General features: G+C 40.8%; 1 protein-coding gene across 5 annotated transcripts in view; it reads right to left on the bottom strand.

The window, feature by feature from the left end:
• The window catches only part of DCAF5 (DDB1 and CUL4 associated factor 5), a 94,865-nt gene that overhangs the window by 29,892 nt on the left and 43,840 nt on the right, over window positions 1-21,133 (bottom strand). For all 5 annotated transcript variants that reach the window (XM_067732340.1, XM_067732317.1, XM_067732323.1 and 2 more), the window contains one exon: window positions 11,651-11,864. In XM_067732340.1, the coding sequence (XP_067588441.1) occupies window positions 11,651-11,864 (214 nt within the window). The remainder of the gene's footprint in view (window positions 1-11,650; window positions 11,865-21,133) is intronic.

Below are 21,133 nucleotides of genomic sequence, written 5' to 3'. Positions count from 1 at the left end.
TAAAAGGAAGGAAATTCTGACACAAGCTACAACATGGATGAATCTTGAACCTTATGCGAAGTGAAATAAGCCAGTTACAAAAAGACAAATACTGTATGATTCCACTTATGAGGTTCCTAGAGTAAGTGAGTAGTCAAATTCATAAAGACAAAGTGGAATGGTGGTTACCAAGAGCTGGGGGCAGGGGAGGGAGGGGAGTTAGTGTTTAATGGGTACAGAGTTTCACTTGTGCAAGATGAAAAACTTTTGGAGATAGATGCTCGTGATGGTTACACAACAATGTTAATGTACTTATCACTACAATTATACTTAAATATTTTCCCCTTAAAAATAGAAGAAAAAACGAAAAGATGAACCTTCATTGTCTTGACTTAGGGTCCATCCAGTAACTCCCTGCAGTTTAATGACACTATCTTGTTTGAAGTTAGGAAGTTGAAATTCAGGAGCCCAAAGGCTTTTCTCTCACAGCCTGTTTGGCAAAACTACCTACTATCAATAGTTAGGGGAAAAAATTCATTAATTACACACGAACCGAGCACTTATATGCCAGGCACTCTGGTGTTTACAAAGATATATAAGGTAATACCCGGGTTCTCAAGGAGCTTAAACCAAGTAGAAAATATACATGTAGGTACACAGCTACCCTGCCATGAAGTCGAGATCACTAGGTGCCATTATGAGAAACAAGGTGCCTGTTGATTCACAAAAGTCAAGGCAAGATAGATTTGAGCCCTGAGCCACCCACAGGTAAAGATGTGGTAGGAAAAGGCAAAGGAAAGAGGAAAGATAAAGTGCTCATGTAGTCTACTGTTTTAACAGAAACAGGAAGCACGGGTAACTCACTCCTTCATACCCTGCTCAAGTCCCTCAGGCCTTACTGCTTAGTGTACCTGATCTCCAACTGCCAGTATCCATATCTCTTTGCCTAAGGGCTTCTCGAAAGCTCAGGAGGCTGCAGGGTACTCTAGGGAATGAACACTCCCTGTGAGCAGACTCCAGCAATGACTCATATCCCAGCTGCCTAGATCCCAGGTAGAATAACCCTGAAGTGTGTGTTCTATACCCTTTCCCCTCAGAATCAAACTCCAATTGCCCACAGTAGTAGTTGGCTCACTAAATCATCCTTCTTTCCCCTATTTCACTTTTCCACTCCTCTGATATTTACTGCATTTCCAAATAAATTACTTGCACCTGAAACTTGAATCCAAATTAAGACACATGGGGGAGGGAACACAAAAGAACTGTGTACTAATAATTTATATATAAAACATATTTATTATTCAACAGCTCATCATTTCATGCTCTGTGTTTAAAAGAGGCTATAAAACTTCAAATAGAGAATTCCTGTTACCCTGTGCACCCCCCTCCCCAATATCTTCCCCAAACTAAACAAACAAAAAATAAATATTAAAAAAAGAGTGGGGCTTCCCTGATGGCACAGTGGTTGGGAGTCCGCCTGCTGGTGCGGGGGATGCGGGTTCGTGCCCCGGTCCAGGAGGGTCCCGTGGGCCATGGCCACTGGGCCTGCGCGTCCGGAGCCTGTGCTCCGCGGCGGGTGAGGCCGCAGCAGTGAGAGGCCCACTACCGCAAAAAAAAAAAGAAGAGTGAACCAAGGCTGGGCTTATCAGAGGTTTTACTATTTCATTGCAAAGGATCAGTGCTTTCCCATTTGCTCAACTATTCACCAGGGAAAGCCATGAAAAGGTAAAAGGGGACTCCCAGACAGAAAGCTGACGCACAAGCCTTCCTTAGAAGGAAAAAAACTCCCACAGAGTTGAGGCCTCTTGGATTTAGTATGACAGCTCCAGAAATAGGTGGAAAATGAGTACCATGTACAGGCTTCCTCTCAGAGACAAGGGCAACTGCTGACCCTTTCTTCCTCTTGCAGCCACCACAAGGGAACAGCTCAGGATAATTTCCAAGGAAGGGGTCTCGACCCACTGCCGGCTAGTCAGACTGTTTAACTGTTCACACACACCGGAATCACAAAACTGCCCTGAGGAATTCATTTATGGTATTTCTTGGTTGTCTGCTGGGCCCCTTCCAACATTAAAAGTCGGCTGCCTAGGATACCGCTGAGAGAGTGAAATAAAAATGAGTTCATCCGTTTATTCATTAAACAAGTATTTACTGAATGTCTACTATGTCTACAGTGTTGGGCACTGTCCCAGAGAAAGGACTGATCAGAAAGACCCTGTCCCTACCTTCATGTGACTTACATTTTATTGGGTGGGGAGAGGAAAAGAATTTTATGCATATATAATGTGAGTGAAGAGTAAGTAGGGGAAAAAAAGTTAAAAAGCATATATGTATGTAATGTGTCCAGTGGTGGCATTACAGAGAAAAATTAAACAGCAGGTTGGGGCATGTAGGGAGTGCTGGGGGTGGTTAGTTTCATTTTATACAGGGTAGTCACAGAAGGCCTCTCTGATAATATGGCATTTTGAGTACAGCCCTGAAGGAAATGAGGGAGCAAGTTATATGGCTATCTGGGAGAAGAACAGAAGAATATTCTAGAAGGGACAGAGCTCTGGGCTATTTTAAAATACAAGGTAGGGGGGGTCCATTGGTTAAGACTCCATGCTTCCACTGCAGGGGGCACGGGTTTGATCCCTGGTTGGGGAACTGAGGATCCTGCATGCGTGTGGCAGCAGCAAACAAACAAATACCACCACCAACAAAAAAAACCACAAGGCAGCCAAAGGAGCTCTTTTTCTTTTCTTTTTTCTTTTCTCTTTTCTCTCCCTCCATCCCTCCCTTCCTCTCTTTCCTTCTTCCTTTATCTCTCTTTCTTTTTTTCTCTCCCTCCTCCCCTCCCTTCCCTTTCTTTCTTTTTAAACCTTTGCAGAAATAAACATCATTTCAAGTGGACTGAGTCCAGAGATACATTTAACGTCATCAGAGCAGCTGGAAAGATTCCTCTCCTCCCAGTTGAAGGAGGCTGAAGCCTCTGACTGAGGGGTGAGTGACAAATTAAAAACTCACTTCAGGGGGTTTCCCTGGTGGTGCAGTGGTTAAGAATCCGCCTGCCAATGTAGGGGACAAGGGTTTGAACGCTGGTCCGGGAAGATCCCACATGCCGCGGAGCAACGAAGCCCATGCACCACAACTACTGAGCCTGCGCTCTAGAGCCCACGAGCCACAACTACTGAAGCCGGCGTGCCTAGAGCCCGAGCTCCTCAACAAGAGAAGCCACCGCAATGAGAAGCCCGCACACTGCAAAGAAGAGTAGCCCCCGCTCACCGCAACCAGAGAAAGCCCACGTGCAGCAACAAAGACCCAATGCAGCCAAAAGTAAAATATAAATAAATTAATTAAAAAAAAAAAACCAACTCACTTCACATGAGTGTTTCACCTTGTATCCTCACAGAGATAGATGGGGTAGGGCTCCGAATGAGAAAGAATGTTTTAGGGAGTCCATTATCTAGGCAATAGAAGCCCCATTTCCCCAAATGCTTTGAGGTATGGGGGATAGGAGGAGGTAGGAGACCCACAGCCTACTTCAGATCAGAGAGTGGAAGACATACTGAATTTTAACTTGGCTTTGTGGGTAAGATGCGTGATACCAATGCACAAATGAGCATAAGTTGTTGTGTGGATCCACACCATCCACAATCCTTCCCAGCTGGCCACAAAGGTTAAAGGTTGGTTACACTCTAACCCCATCTCTCACTGTTCATTCATTCCGTAGCCCAAGAGGGCAGCCTGTTTACTGATCTTGATGCAGCCCAGTCATCTTAACTAGAGCTAACCTAAAGCCAGTGCATTTTATCTAATCCACTGTCAGTATGGAGATATTAATTTGTTCAAGCACAGGGACAGAGCAACAACTGCTCCTCTTAACAGATTTCAAGGAACTACCACCATGACCACCAACAACAACCAAAAAGAAAAAAAAACCACCCCCCCCATATTAGCACCCTGTCACTATCTTATTTGCCCACATGTCCTCTGTCAATCTATTAACCTTTAGAGAAAACAGTCACATAATACTCCCTACTCTGGTAGACTGCTGTAATGCCCAGCGTCCCCTCCAAGAACTCCTGAAACCAAAAAAATGCCTCCCACTTCTTACCCACCCGAAATCCATGTTAAAAAGAGGAAAAAGTTCTAGCATGCAGGAGGAACAGACCATCTACTGATATACTCCCAAAATAACCCAGAATATGTCTTAGGTTCTTTGCTAACAGAGAAATCTCTTTCTGCTCAATTTCTCCGCTCCACTTCTCTAAGTAAAATATATGTATATGATATGTGTGTGTAAGTGTGTGTGCACAGCAGTTAATATTCCCCAATATCTGCTGATGGAAAAAGAGATATATCAATCAGCTATTATTCACTGAGTACCGATCAATTTACACAGTTCTCTCTAAGGTTCCTCCCATAGTAACTGATTAATTATTCTCCAGTAAATGGCACGCCTGTCTAATTAACTGTATTGAATAGGATAGAAAAACCAGATGGCTCTCTAGCCTGGATCAGCAACAGCAGAAACTGCTATTTAACATTTAAATCAAACACAGCTCTCATTTCTCCCTGACCTTTGTCAGAAGGGGAAAAAAAAATGTGACTGAACCATTTTGTGATGTGCCCTCTATAAGATTATTTTCAGTAAAAGGTTTGCCAATTGGTATATAATATACCTTTGATCATATCACTTATACCCAGAGCCTGTCACAAATACTATCCAAAGCAAACAGGAAAAGTTTTCTTTGGAAATGGCCAAAGCCATAGGTTTATCTGATTTTATTTGTGGTCAGAGAAAATACAATTCCATTGGCTACCAATAAAAGCACACAAATATGCATACCCATAAGATTAACACTATTTTTTGCATGTGAAGTTTCACGTGATTTTTGCTTCTTTGGATCATTTGCCATTTCAGCTCCACTAGGCTCCTGGATTCTTTGGTTTATTAAAATAACTAACTTTTATGGGTTCTGAGTAGGAAAAATTCTATTAATAATAATAAAAAAGTTCCATAAAGACAGCCAATAACTGTCAAATAATCAGTAGGGAAGAAATTAAAAAAATGCTCTAAATCTCTAACAGCTGCTTGTAACAAAGTAGGCTGCATTACTTAAAGATGAATCTCTGTTTGGCAAAACTCTTTTGGAAACCTGGGCAAGATGAGGGGTCATCAACCAAATGGCCTTCAACAATCAATTTCTCCTCTGTGGGCCTTAGTTTTTATACTTGGGGACTGGGAAGTGGGGAGATGGCATCACTCATTTCAGTCTGCAAATATGTATTTATATTGTTTATTCAAGCAAAGGTCTCCAGTCTTTCAGAGGAAGGAATATTATTTCCCTTTTCCCTTTTTTTAAGATACCCCCAAATGAGGTAAAGCTACTTAAACACTACAAGGAGAATGGGGCAGGTAGAGCAGGTTATACTCTGTTCCCATCATTAATATCTACCAGGGATTTCCTAGTGAAGCCCAAACTCCTAGTCAGGAACTATATATTAAAGGAGCACGGCCATGTTGTATCACCAGATCACATCAATTCCATTTGTTCCTAAGAGGAAATCAGGTCACCTAGTGGTCCTTTTCAGCTTAACAATTGAAAACCAGACTATATCTAGCAGGTGTGCATATACTCCAAAACCTTGTAAGCTTTCTAAGTTCTACATCAGTAAATGAACTAAAAGATGGTTTAATCCTTGAGTAAAATCTTAATCCAGGATTGCTAATACCTGAAATCCCTAGTTTTCAGGAATTCCATAAACTCCTTAATATTACATGCAAAACGATGTGCATATGTACATTTTTCTGAAATGGTGTTCAAAGCTTTTAGACTTTCGAAGAGGTTCAGGAGTCAAAAAGATTTACAAATAGCTGATTTAATAAACAAGTTATTTTCATGCTACCTTCTCTTTATAAAGTAAAGAGTCTCCTAAAATATTCACCTAAAAAATACATACAACAAGGAATTCCTCTGCCATAACTGTGTTCAGCTCTTCCTCATCAGCCCATGGAAGAGGCTATTGCCACTTGATCTGAAAACACAGGTGGCAGCAGGTCTATGAGGAAGAGGGTACAATCATAGGCAATGGACTGAGCCTAGTCCTGGTTCAGCTACTGATTAGATCTGCAGTTTCAAACTACTCTAGACCTTAGTTTCACATGGAGATGAAACCTGTTCAACTATACCCAAAGGTTGCTGGGAGGATTAGTATGACATGAAAGTGCTTAGAAGCTAAAGAGCAAAAAATATATAAAAGAAAGGCAAGGAGAAGAAGAAAAAGTTAGCTTAAAGATACAAAGCAAGTCAAAGGATAGAATCTGAGAGTTGAATCTCCCCTATTAAAGGTGTGCCTTTATTTCAGGAGAACATATGGCATGCCAGGCCCCCACGTGAGCTTAATCAGGGCTGCATGGAGTTATTAGGAAAAAAAAAAAAGCGGAGTTATAACTTTCTAGGTTCCTTTACTGGCCTGGAGTGCACTTCCTGGTGAATTCCTACACCTCTATTATACCCGTATAATGTCAACACAGAAAGGTTGAGTGGTGACGTAATGTCTGAGGCCAAGCCATGTATTCAAGGCCGTTTTGTTGGATTCACAGTATACAAGTCAGCTCTTTTCTCCAGGGGATGAGATATGATGATTTAATTATCATGATTTTAGGGGTCTGCCATCTGTCAAGTTCAAGAGAAAGACCTCTGTAAGTGATCCCAATGTTCAGACACTCCAGGGCTCAGCCCTTTCAAGAAAACTTTATTATTCTTTCTCCTTCCTTCCCTATCCGACTTTCGGCAAGATGTAGGGATTACCAGGCCAGGTGTTAGATGAGACTAACGAAAGAGAAGACTTAAATTACCACACTGTCCATTTCCAGGCCACACAAACCAGTTAGCCTGAAAGACTTATTTCCCAGAAGCCTGAGGTGCTCTGCTGGACTCTCGCAATCTAGGGCAAGAGCCATTTAAGGAATTGTGAAAGAAAGGGAACAAAAGCTGGGTGCTGTCTTACAAGTGTGTGCCAGAAAAGCTAGCAGGTGGAAAATTGGCCTTCTTTTTTAACCCTGTTAAGAGATTGGCTCACTAAGTATACAGAGGGGAGTGTGAAACTTGGGAGCCAGAATGTACCTAGTCAGGCTTCAGAGAGAAAATGAAAAACAAAAAAATCCAAGTATGATACAAAAGCAAGGAGGAGAACCTTTGGGTTCAGGCAGCCTCGAGGAAGGAATGCTGTTTGTTGTTTTACTAAAAGATTCCTCACTATACTGCAAGATTAGAAGATGGGCTGCCTTTAAAAAAAAAAAGTTAAGGCTTTATTTGGGGCTAATTGTTCCTGTTGATGCCCAATCAATCTGATGTCACTCATGTCACCTTACCTGATGAAAGAAGTTACCGAACTTGAATAAGATTATACTAGCAATAAACAAACCACGTATTCTTAGCCAAAAGTGGGGATGAGAGAGTGTATATACAGGGGTTTGAATGAAAATCTCAAAGAGGGTATGAACTGGCAGTCACGTGAATGTGTCTACCACAGCATCTGGCACACAGCAGATGCTCAGTAAATATCTGCTTTCTTATTTTATAAGATGGAGGGGATGAAAAGGCATGAAGTTAGGAAGGGTTCAGTAGGAAACAGGAAAAAGGAATGTGTCTCCACTCACCTATGAATTAGTGACAGACCATGAAACTAAACATGACAGAAAAACATCCTGCTGAAGCACAGAGGTTTGAAACTGGTGGCTCTAATAAAGAATAGGTGTTATGGTTCACAGGTTTGTTTAATTCATACAATGAAGTATGAATTTGCTGCAATACTTAAAAACCAGGAAACTTCACGTAACAAATCTTTACTTCTGGCTTCCCTCGAAAAAACCAAAGGCCCTCCTGGCAGCAGTGGGCTGAAGCTGCGTCAAAGCTTCATTTATACGGCATTCACTTAGATTTAGGATGGGGTGGGCTCTCCAGCTGGCCACGGTCCCCACTACTCACTAATGTTTACTTCTAGCCCAACTCACTCATTTTTGCTGCTTGCCTTGCTTCAGGCATTACGTTGTGACCTTCTGTATAGTGAAAAGGAGTCTCCATTGAGAGCTCAAAAATCTGGGTTCTAGTCCTACTCAAACTTGTACATGTCTTAACTTGTATACCTACCCTCTCTAATCCTGTTTTCTCATCTGTAAAAGGAGGGGTTGTACAAAATGATCTCTAATAGCTCTATAATTAGAATTGATCTACAATGGTGGCAATGTGTATGGGGAAGACACAAAGTAGGCTCAGTCGGTTTTATGCTTTATTCTGATCTTGAAATGTTAGTTTCATTTTGGGGCTAATGAATTACTTAGTGAACCTAGAACAGTCTTATAGGAAGTACAGGCTCTCTGGCATAATGGTTTGATTTGTGTGGACTGAGTAATAGTGTAATTAAAAGCCAGAAGACTGTCTCAGATAGATAGGTCGCTTACTGCCTTTCTTGACCATGTTCATTCCTATTATGGAAATTCGCAGATTCCTCTCTGGGATGGTTACTTACCCAGCCTATGACTAAATGAAGAGTTCCAGAGCACAGAGCCTCGGGCTGTGGGCGTACTCAAAGCATACAAGAAAAAGATCAAATATAAAGACCGATATAAGGAAAGGGTAGGCTTTGGAATTTGAAAGCAGCTAAAAAGATCCTGTCTGAATCAGTCAAAGAATATACCTATCGGTCCTGCAGATCATACTGTAACTGTGGCAGCTGCTGCTTTAGCCCTGAGTGTGGAAAGTCAGAGCCCATAAATCACCTTTGAGAGACATGTTTCAGGAATGAGACAATAATTTTGGCCTCCTATGCTACACTTAGAAAGTATAAGCTCAGTAGATTAGTTTCACTGAAAATCCATTATTTAATTCATCCTCCTAAAGCTCCTGGAAGTTGAGCAGAAAAACAGGTACTTATCAATCCTGACTTACAGTTATACAAGGCTTAGGCCTGGAAAGCTAAAAACCACACATTGACCAAAGTACTCAAGATTCACTTCAACAAATATTTATTGTGCTCTCAGTGTGCCAGGCATTGGAGACAAGATAATGATGAATTAGCTACATTTCTTAGTCCCTAAGAAGTGAAGAAAACAGCCAAACATAAATCTCTGTACTTCCTATTCCCTAGGTTATGTACTTCTGATAATCTATATAGGGAATATAAATAGACTTTAACTCTGAAATGGATTTGAAGTTAGACTCAATGACTTCCCATCTTCCTCTATCCATGGCAAACCACTTATCCCAACCAAAAAGCAGTCTAGTTTGTCAGAAAGGATATATTACCCACAAACTTTTCCCATAGGACAAAAATCATACATAATAGTCAAATCTGAATAGAGAAAATCAAAAGCCATTCAATGTTTTTACCATTATATATAACCTGAAAGGCCAAAACAACTACATCTTGTCAATGTACATAACCAGGACCACCACAAAACACCTTGTGTGGCTCTGCCTATGGCAGTATCTGTACCTGTCCCCCTGTATCTCAAAGTGGGTAATTATAACCTAGGTCAAAAGTTCTCAATCAGGGGCAATGTCTGGGGACATTTTTGGTTGTCTGGGTGACAGCTGGGGGAGATGATAGTGGCATCTAGTGGGGAGAGGCCAGGGATGCTGCTAATTATCCTACAATGCACAGGACAGCCCCACAAAATAAAGAATTATCTGACCAAAATGTTGACAGTGCCAAGGTGGAGAAACCATGGCCTATGTGCTCTTACATATTGGTTAGAGGCCTTTGTTCTGGGTCTTTTTTTTTTTGTGGTACGCGGGCCTCTCACTGCTGTGGCCTCTCCCGTTGCGGAGCACAGGCTCCAGACGTGCAGGCTCAGCGGCCATGGCTCACGGGCCCAGCCGCTCCGTGGCATGTGGGATCTCTCTGGACTGGGGCACGAACCCGTGTCCCCTGCATCGGCAGGCGGCCTCTCAACCACTGCGCCACCAGGGAAGCCCTGTTCTGGGTCTTTTAAGGACTCCATGCAGGCAGGCTCTGGCTGCTAACATAGGAACTAAAAGAAAACACAACATCCATTCTCCTTCACCTCTTTCTCCTTTCTCTCAGGGCCTGTGTCTCTGGTAATAAAACCTAATAAACCACTACATTTCTACATTTAGTGCCTGCTCTTTATTGTTCAATGAAATAAAATCACATGCATAAGAGGTTGACATGACAGAAGACAGAAAATCAACAAAAGCAAGGAGGAAAGGTAGACAGGGAGGCAGGGGCTTGGTTGTCATTTCCATAGCTATATGAAACTAAATCAACCATTCTGCAGAACAAAAAATTACCTATTCTATTGTGAGTCACATCATCTCTAGAAACTGCTTCTTTCTACCCAAGAAACAAACTGTCTATAAAAACTAAGTCTATCAGGCATTGTGGCCTCTCCAAGGAGATATCGCTTATATAACTGAAGCCACCTAGTGGTTTTAAGTGTAGATTGCAGCTAAGTAGGCCCTAGGACTCTGACAAATATAAATTCTGAATTTAGATATATATTCTCTATTTATAAAAGGGGAAATTCCTAGCCTGGACAACTTAAAAGATATTCTCAGTTTCTTTAACATGCAACTCAAGTAAAAAAGCATTTATTGTGCTCCTACTACATATGCTAATCTTTAAGCTATGATGTCGGGGAGCCTCTACCTCAGCTAGGGAGAAAAACCCCAGCTACTGCCTTCAAAAAGCAGGGTCTTCACAAGTTCTCAAAGAACTGTTTCTTTTATGCCCCTTGCCCACAAATAACTTTAAAGCAGTGGAGTACAGCATGTGAGAATTATATGTCAAAGTTTAACATAATTGATGGATCCAAAGCGAACACTAAGAATTAGCAAGACTAAGGTTTCTATTTTTCCAATCTAGATGTGAAACGGCAATAAGATTTATTGTGTTTGAGAAGAAAAAAAAAATTTATCCATTTATTTGATCAATCTTACTTTATATTTGTTTTTACTCAGCTTGATTACTCAGACCAGTCCAACTGATCCATTCACTGACACCCACTTCAGAACTCTATGGCCAAGAGAGACAGGTATAGCAAAGGTATAGGTATGTTTCTAAACTGCCAGCTCTAAGTCAACATCAGTATCTCGATTCCCAGTAAGACTGTGAAAAGGCTGGAAACTCACAGCTTGGGCTCTCCTTCCCAGTTGTGATACTGGCAATAAAAAGGAAAAATGTCAGCATCTGGCTTCCTCTCAAACAAAGCTGCTCAGCCCATTTCATCCAAGAAAAAGGTGCCATTCCAAGGGACTATTCAGGATGTGTGTCTCTTGGAGGGTACTTACAGTGTTTCATACATCATTGTGTTTCACTGATACAAAAAAAAAGGTGTCTTTTTTTGGCAGGCTAATTTTCCATGGACTTCCTCCTTTCTTTTGAAATGACACACTCTTAGAATCTTAAAGTCTGTTCACAAACTTGGCAGAGCTAGGTTGCTCAGAACCATATTGTGGTTTATGGTGTGTGCCTCATACATATTACCCAAAGGCAGCTCTGATGGAAAAACTCACTATTAAGCCAGAATGTCTCCAGACACTTATTGTTTCCCCTCACCTGTTTCTACCTGACATGGCTAAAGAGAAATAAAGACCAGTACAGAAAGAACAATCTGAGAGGAAAGCATGAGTGTGGGATGCAGGCGGCAGAAGGCACTTACCTGGTCACGATCTCCTGCAAAACAGCAGCTTTTCATGGTACATGAGTTGAAGTAACCCTGATTGTCAAACTGGAACACAGGCAGGCGGGAGTGGATGTCATAGAGCACAGGGGGCAGGCGACGTCTCAGGGCCAGGAGCTGGGTCCCGTTGCTGTTGAATCGCACACTCATGGCACTTTGGAGGGATAGGTTGCCCCCATAGCGCAGGAGAGAACTGGAAGGCAGAAAGCACAGGGTTCAGGCATGAGGCGGGCTGGACCAGAGTCTGCAAAAAACACTGCATTTTGTACCAGGACCTCCTGTCAGGCTTGCACATCTGAATTTTGGTAGAAAGTTGTTTTTATGCAGTGGGCTAGAAGGTAATAAAGAGGACGGGGATGACTCCTTGATTACATTAAACATTTAACATTTAACATTTAACCTGGTGGTTCCCCTCTTCAATCTCTGAAAGGCAAATTACCAGTAAATTTATAGGAAAAGGATAATACAAGCATCTTGAAAGAAGAGACATATTAAAATGATTAGTTCTTTTATTTACCAGAGCTACATACGCAAATAGATACTTGTCAAGACACTGGGAAGTCAGTGGTGTCCACACTAACTGGCTAATCATGGATGGTATTTAAGGAATATATTTGTCCTTTGAATTAGAGATACAAGAACCATCAGCCAAAACAAGATATTCTAGTTTATTCTGGATTTTTAAAAAGACAATAATCACTTTATTGCTTACACATTTATTTTTGAATTTTCAATCTGTTTAGAGAATTTTTATATTCCATATGGCACAACTCAAGAATAAATATTAAAGAAAATTTTAAATTAAACACAGAGCAAGCAGTTACAACAATTAGAAAAGCAAGATGACTTGTTTCCCTTTACAATTCCCAAAGAGTTTATATTTAGCTTTAAAATATACTTTGGCTAATATATATAATTCCATTTATCCACCTTCTACTAGAGAGTGGTATGATCTGGTTCACGCAGTATTCTTCTGTAGTTTCATAATGTTCATAACATTTTTTAAAAGTCACACAGTATGGTTCCAAATAATTTATTTTGATGACTCAGAAGATACTTACAATGTGTTAACTAGGATGGCAGTGAACATTAACAATTATACAGTACTAAGTAACAAATGGTGTGTGTTTTAACTTTCTAGTAGTCAGGCTCCTTGATTATGATTACCCGGACACTATTTTATTATAGAGGGATGACGGTTCATTGTCCATGTCAACCAACTTTTCTTTCTTTAATTCTTGGAACACGAAATTACTGGTAAGAAAGTGAGATTAAGTATATGCACTGGAGGGACGTCCCTGGTGGTGCAGTGGTTAAGAATCTGCCTGCCAATGCAGGGGATGCAGGTTCAAGCCCTGGTCCAGGTAGATCCCACATGCCATGGAGCAACTAAGCCTGTGTACCACAACTACTGAGCCTGCGCTCTAGAGCCTGCAAGCCACAACTACTGAGCCCGCACGCCACAACTACTGAAGCCCGTGTGCCTAGAGCCTGTGTTCTGCAACAAGAGAAGCCACTGCAATGAGAAGCCCACACACTGCAATGAAGAGTAGCCCCCGCTCACCGCAACTAGAGAAAGCCCATGCGCAGCAGCGAAGACCCAACGCAGCCAAAAATAAATAAACAAATTTATTTTTAAAAAAGTATATGCATTGGAGAATGCTATAGAAATGAGGGCCACATCAGTGCTATTAACTCACTCTGCTTCACAAGACACCGTGGTCATGAAAAGAGATTCTAGTAATTTAAGAAAAAAAGTTTATAAATTTAGGGAATCAGAGCTGGAAAGGGCCTTGAGATACATAAATTAGAGCCTGCCAGACTTATTTGAAACATTTTTAAGGAAGAAGTTTTAATAGCATTTTACCAAGTGAAAACTTAAAGAGCTATATGTTACCAGAAGAAATTTAACACTGAATGAACATAACACATTTTCTTTTATTTCTTTTCTGGCAAGAGAGTGATGGAGAAGTTTAAGGGGACAAGAAAGGAGATATCTCAAAAACAAAACTAAACTGAACCAAAAAACAAAAACAAAACCTGTAAACAACCAAAAGAGGAAAAAAAAAGGAATTAAAAGTAATTTACAATTATAATAGTGTCTATAGGTTTTATAGAGAATAAATTACTCCTGCTATTAGTGTTAGCATGTTTGACCATTTGACATAATTGAATTCACAACTCTGGTTTTTTCAACATGCTGTTGTATTAACCATAAATCCAAGAAGTCATCTTTTCTCTGAAACTCTGATATTAATTTTGGTTCTGAAGACTCTTTAATATATTCTTTATATCATTATACAGATATAATGAAATATGTGGTGTAAATCTTTATAACTGGCAAAGCGCTATACAAATTAAAGAGATTACTACTATAATGTTTTTTAAAAAAGAAAGCAGATATCCCATGGGAAAAGGAGGCCCTGGACCACAGCGCAAAGGAAGCTGCCAACCTGGCCTAATCATAAAAACATTCTGCACCACCACTAGCCACAGTGAGTCCTGTGTCCCCCAAAGCAGTCTTCTCACCAGAGGGAAGAACGCTCTAGTACTGCAGGTATGTGTGGAAACAAAGCTTAGGCAAAAGACTTTAATCCTCTTATGTTTGGAAGGGAAGTAAAGAGAGAAGTGACTTAGAAAACGGTCCCTAGAACTCTAAACATCAAGGAGAAGCCTGGTACTCCTGCAGTCCCCAAGTAATAATCCCTGCAAAGCAATGTTCTTATAATGTCCTAAACACAGGCCACAGTCATTCACATACAGGGCATGAATGATGGGGCTGTTAGAGCCCAGGCATTTCCTTTACAGGGTGTCCTAGCTGCCACAGGCATGTGGTGTTATCTAAACACTGATCTCAAAAACAATGAAAGCCTTTCAATTCAAGATCAGCATGGAGTGTGCAAATAAACCAGTATCTGTAGGACTGAAGAGGAGTTGGGGGTGGGAACAAGACTCAACAAAAAGAAACTTGGTCAGCCACAGCGGCAGCGGATTGCATCAGCTCAGGCATCCCTGACAGGAAAGCTGGGGCCTCTGGCAACACCCTTTCCATTTGTTAACAGAACTTCCTCTGCAGATTCTAGTCAGGCCTGCAGGAGTCTGCCCAAGACAGGCATCTGGGCCCATCCCATTCCCACCCAAGCTCCTATGTCTGCAATCTGGCCACTCTACAGAGGTCTGTTTGTGGGCTCCACAAGAGTCACTAACTTTTCTCTTAGTTTCTGGGCAGGGAACTCCTATCTCTCACACAGGGAGGGTAGGTACATAGGAATCTTGCTCCTAGAGTGTTTAGGGGTGCAGCTACCAAAAACCTGTAGCAGCAGCTACTAAAACTGAATACTTCATGTTTGGGTGCAAAAATCCTTTCAGAGGGATAGACTGACACCTGAAATTCAGAAAGTGAGCTACATTAACTGTAATTCCTCAGCAGGGGTTCTGCAGTTGGCTCCTCCTGTTGAGAATGGTCTTGTTCATCAGGAAGAAAAGGCTTAGGAGCAGTTCCCCCTCACAGTCAAGATATAAAGATAATGTCAAAGATCCTGTTGTTTATGATTCCATGGGTAAGATGCATGATAAATCATCTGGGACTTTTAAAAAATGCAGATTGGGACTTCCCCAGCGGTCCAGTTGTTAAGACTCCGCACTTCCACGGCAGGGGGCATGGTTCAATCCCTGGTCGGGGAAGCCAAGACCCCACAAGCCACATGGGCAAAAAAAAACAAAAAAAACAAAAAAACAAGGCAGATTCTCAGGATCCATCCCCAGATATTCTAATTCAGTCTGAGAAGTGGGCCCAGGAATCTGAATTTAACAAGCAACCTTAATTAATTATGATGCAAGTGACTTTCAAACCACACTTTGAAAAATATGGTTCCATTTTGGAATTTGGGGCGGCAGGTGTAGAGGGGAAAATAAGGTGGAGAGAAAGCAGATTACTAGAGGCTCAGCGAAAAGCCAACCACACAATATGGCACTTTTTACAGCCCCATGTCTAACAGCAGAAAGGACTCTAACTCCTTTTAAGATCAGAGTTCCACTCTACCAACAATGCCTGAAATGTTTTTTTTCCTGCCCTCAACACATTCCCTGAAGGAGAAATTTCTTACTTCTTCTTGGAGGACTGATGGTACCTGTACATAAGAATGCCTCAATCTTGACAGCGGAGGTGCCACCATCTCCACTCCTCCAGAGAAATGGTCACCATTACACACACCCAAATGAGATGAGCAGTATCTTGAAAGGACTAGCAACAAGTTAAAATGAGTTCAAATCAAAATATCCCTAGTGGGAAGCAGCTGCATAGCACAGGGAGATCAGCTCGGTGCTTTGTGACCACCTAGAGGAGTGGGATAGGGAGGGTGGAAGGGAGACGCAAGAGGGAGGGGATATGGGGATATATGTATACATATAGCTGATTCACTTTGTTATACAGCAGAAACTAACAACATTGTAAAGCAATTATACTCCAATAAAGATGTTAAAAAAATTAAAAAATAAATAAGATAAAAGCAAGTAAAATAAAATGATTGTTAATAGATTTAAAAAAACCCCAAAATATCCTTATAAGAAAAATACAAGCAATCAATCTATTCCCAGCCTATCTTCAACCAAGAATTTGTCATAAAATGCAACAAGAAGGGGGTAGGAGGTGATCCAAGGGTCAGCATGCAAAAGACGCAGGACAAAAAGCAAGAGAACCTCAGAACATCAGGAAAATATTCCTCACTAGTGTGTTCCCCTGGGTTTTTGCTTTTTGGCCCCTCAAAAATATTCAATTGGACTTCTTTACTGCTTTGGTGGGATAAAAAGAAAAATTTTAAAAGTCTTTGGCCAAGGCTAAAGTCTTGGAACAGAAGAGGAACAAGCCAAGGCTGTTTCCAGAAAAAGTGACTAGGAGTATCAAGTCCTGCACAAGATAGAGCACTGGTAAGCGTTCCAAGATCTGGCTTCCTGAACCTAGATTTCCATAAATCCATGATTAAGTAATTCGTCGACAGTGCCAACAAGATTTTCCAAAGCCCACTGGCATGAATTTCTTCAGAGTTTCTATGTGAAAGTTTCCTAACACCTGTGAAACACTTGGAGTCAAGGCACTGCTACTCCAAATCACAGGCATCAGAGCTGGTATCAGACAACCAGAGAGGCAAATTCAATGTCCCACGGGTAGGGGAAAATCTCTCCCCTCCAGTTTCTGCTTTAGGACAGGATGACCTATAAGGAATACAGGAGCATTTTGTACTTCCTATAACACAACCCAGAGAACATGACAAACCCTAGAAGATACTAGAATTAAGTAAAAAGTGAAAAAGTTCAAAAAGTCACAGCCCACATCAGTTCTGTTCAAGTGTGTTCAAGATCTTGGTGATCACTTAACCTTTTTCTTTCCTTTTCTTTTTAATTGAAATATAGTTGATTTACAACATTGTGTAAGTTTCTAGTGTACAGCAAAGTGATTCAGTTTTTTATATATATATATTTTTTTCATATTCTTTTCCATTATGGTTTATGACAGGATATTGAATATAGTCCCCTGTGCTATACAGTAGGACCTTGTTGTTTATCTATTTTATACATAGTAGTTTGTATCTGCTAATCCCAAACTCCTAATTTATCCCTCCTCCACCCCCTTTCTCCTTTGGTAACCGTAAGTTTGTTTTCCATGTCTGTGAGTGTGTTTCTGTTTTGTAAATAAGTTCATTTGTATCATATTTTAGATTCCACATATAAGTGATATCATATGGTTATGTTTTTCTCTTTCTGACTTACTTTGCTTGGTATGACAATCTCTAGGTCCATCCATGTTGCTGCAAATGGCATTATTTCATTCTTTCTTATGGCTATGTAGTATTTCATTGCATATATATATACCACATCTTCCTTTGTTTTCAAATGGTTGTGCTGTGCGTGCACTCGAGGGATTTTATTTCCCCGACCAGGGATTGAACCCGTGGCCACGTTAGTCAAAGCGTCGAGTCCTAACCGTGGGACCACCGGGTAAGTCCCTACCACATTTTCCTTAACCATTTCTTTTATGTGAGTTGGAAGGAGAAGAACCTGGGCTTTCTCTTTTGTTTTTTCTAATACAGTCCTCAGTTCCAAGATTGAGACTTCTCTAGAGGAAACCAGAACTATTGGACAATAAGCCCGAGAAAGACACACTGTCATCTGCGACTAAACAAACTTATTTTCTTCAGAACATGATCCACTGCCAAGCCTCTCTGGGTTGAAATATAGATACAGGTTCAGTGTCCACGGTAAAATTTCCTTCCCTTTTTGAACATCCAGAAATTTAAGTCTGAATGAGGTCAGCAGAAGTGCTAGACTAAATTTCTGATAAAAAGATCTTCAGGTAATCAAATGGCATATCTAGTCCCTCCATGAAGCAAACATGGATGGTAGGTATTGCAGTGCCTCTAATCATCACCTTCCAGAACAGGGACATACCCAGAGTTGAAGTGACATACAGTCCACGTTTTTGCCTTTGGCTCAGAGGATCCCAAAAGCCACATAAAACCAACCAAGATCTCAACCTCATGCAAGATCTCAAAATGAATTAAGAAGCAGTGCCATAACAGTTTTGTTCTTGGACACTCATGACATTTCTACGGAATTAGGGACTCAGCATTTAGTCATCTCAGTTCATCAGATGACCTGCTTATTCAAAACCCCCCTTTACTCTGAGCTGTGGAAAAACAGAGAGGGGTTTTGTAAGCAGCCATTTAATCTTTATCTTAAGCTATTCTTGGCCCTACCGTCTGAGAGATGTTACATAGCATCAGCCCTGACCTCACAGTGTAGAAAACTGGAGAGGAAGAGTTTAATGAATAGTGGTTGGCAGGAGGAAGAAAAAAGCCAGGGGAAGGGGGAAACTGAGATGGCAGTTGCTACAGCAACAGTAACAGTGCAGAAGGAGTGGGTGGGAATACAGGCAGATAAACAGGCAGACCCTGATGGCAGGAGGAGAAACTGGGTGTGTGTGCTGACTGTCAGGATACAAGGCCACAAAGCTAGAGGAATGTTAAAGGGGAAACAGGCAAAGTCTAGAAAAAATCCTAAGCAGAAGAGGGTCTGAAAACAAAAATTACAATTTGGTATCTTCTACAAGAACACTTATGCAAACAGTTGAAAACAAGAGAAGAGAGGAATGCAAAGGAAAGGGGAGAGAAGGCCAAAGTGCTGACCGATGAGACACGATTATAGGAAGATGGCTTATTTCATACAGGGGCCACTTACTGAGAATGTGTCCAAAAACCAAAGTCACCTCTAGTTGGCAATAATATAAATGTCTTAGGATAACGGCTTTCAAACTTGTTTATAGTAAACCTTTGTAGTAAGTACATCTTATACTGCATTCCAGTACACTCACATTTATTTAGCATAAATTCATTAAACAACTTACTGTCTGCTGTGTGCAATGCACTGATTTTCTGTTTTCCATTTTCTATCTAATAAATACTTGTGACCATCTAAATTAATTTCATGGCCCAATGGATTACTGAAAGCGCTTCCTATCTTATCTCCTTGCTTCCACTCTTGGCCCATGCTTCATTTCATCCTGAACAAGACAGCCAGAGGCATGCTGATCCATGAGTCAAGATCACATCATTCCTTTGCTGAAAATCTGCCAGTGGCTTCCCAGTTCAACCAGATTAAAACCCAAATTCTTTTTTTTCTTTTTAAGGTTTTAAATTTTATTTATTTACTTACTTACTCATTTAACTTTCTGGTCGCGCCACATGGCATGTGGCATCTTAGTTCCCTGACCAGGGATGGAACCCACGCCCCCTGTATTGGAAGCACAGAGTCTTAACCACTGACCACCAGGAAGTCCCCCAAACCCAAATTCTTTATAATGCCAACAATGCCCTAGACAGCCCCTCAATCCCTATGTCTCTGGCTCTGCCCCCTAGCACTCATCTTACCTTACTCTGCTTCAACCACACGATGCCTCCTTCCTGCTCCTAGAATACGTCAGACATGTTTCTGCGTTAGGGCTTTTGCACTTGCAAATCCTGAGGGAACGTTCCTCCCCAGATATGAGCATGGTTCGTTCACTTAACTCTTTATTCAAATATCCTTCTCAATTAGGCCTTCCTGATATACCCTACGCAAAAATGCAACTTCCCCAATGCTCGCTCTCTCCCTTGCCTGCTTAGTTTTCTCTACTACATGAATCACCATCTTACATACCATATATTTTTACGTACTTATTTTTGTTTCTTATTTGTCCTTTTCCACTAGACTATTAACTTTTATATCTTTTCCTGTGCATCCCAAGTGCTTACACAGTGCCAGACACATAATAGGCATTCAATAAGTAGATGCTGCATGATCTAATGGATCATGAGTAGCAGTCTGAAAAACCTGACTTAGAACATTAAACAAAACGGGCTCCACAAAGGTTCACCTGGCTCCTGACATTTGTCTGCCCACAAAGTCTAATCTTGAGAGGCAAGCAGAAGAGCAACATTAACAATCAGAGAAATAGCAGGAGGCTTGAAGATCATCGGAGTCAAAGTTTTCTTTCACAGGCAAAGGACTGTGGCCTAGAAAGTAAAATGATTTGCCAATGACCACTTAGGTCTTTTCCTCCTCACTGACACCACCACACGTCCTTCAAATGAGTTAAATTTATCTACCTGCTAATAAGCAGCCAGCAAGAAGGAAGACTTTAACAGGTAAACAGGTATCATAATTTTATCTTGTATTTTAAAGCAAGTTTCTGATATTTGTAAAATGAAAGTTCAAAAGGAAAATTAATAGTTAAACTTTAGGAAGTCAATTACAAGCTAAAAAAAGAAAATTTATGTATCAGGTTTCAGAAGGTAGACAGTGAACTCTATAGGATTTGAATACATGCCTTATCCAATTATGTCTAAGGATAGATAGTGATAAACATTTGGATTGATGGATGTACTGAGACCAACAAGAAGATATGTTAATTAGACTATAGCATTTAGGTAATTTTTTTTATACCTTTCATTTTATTTTCCAAGTTTTCCTACAATGAACATGAACTTCTGTAATCAGAAGAAAATACATCATTCTAAAATGTCATCTCAAACATACTCCCTCTTTAATTAAGGGACCACAGAAGATAGCTTTGAGAAGAGTATGACAGTGGGGAATTTAAAGAGCTTCTTAATTGAAACTTCAAATAATATGCTGCCCCACAGGATTCTGGTGTAGATGCAAATCTGAAATTAAATCATTGTTTTAAATTCATATAATGATAGTTAAACAAAAATTTTCAAAGGACTCTGAAAATTTCAGTGTCCCTCACCATCCTTCTCAATGAAGGCAAATAATATCCCTCCTTTGAAAGGTTTTTAAGTACTAAACAGGCCTCCCTTGGTTAGCACTGGACATAGTACCAGGTTAGATCTGAAACTACACCTAGTTTGATTTCATTCTGCAGATCCACCATTCCACTTCCCAAGCACCCATAAATAAATGGCAAAG

Source organism: Pseudorca crassidens, chromosome 1 (genome assembly GCF_039906515.1).
Source record: "Pseudorca crassidens isolate mPseCra1 chromosome 1, mPseCra1.hap1, whole genome shotgun sequence".
NCBI classification, from domain to species: domain Eukaryota; kingdom Metazoa; phylum Chordata; class Mammalia; order Artiodactyla; family Delphinidae; genus Pseudorca; species Pseudorca crassidens.
This window is presented reverse-complemented; position numbering and strand designations above follow the sequence as displayed.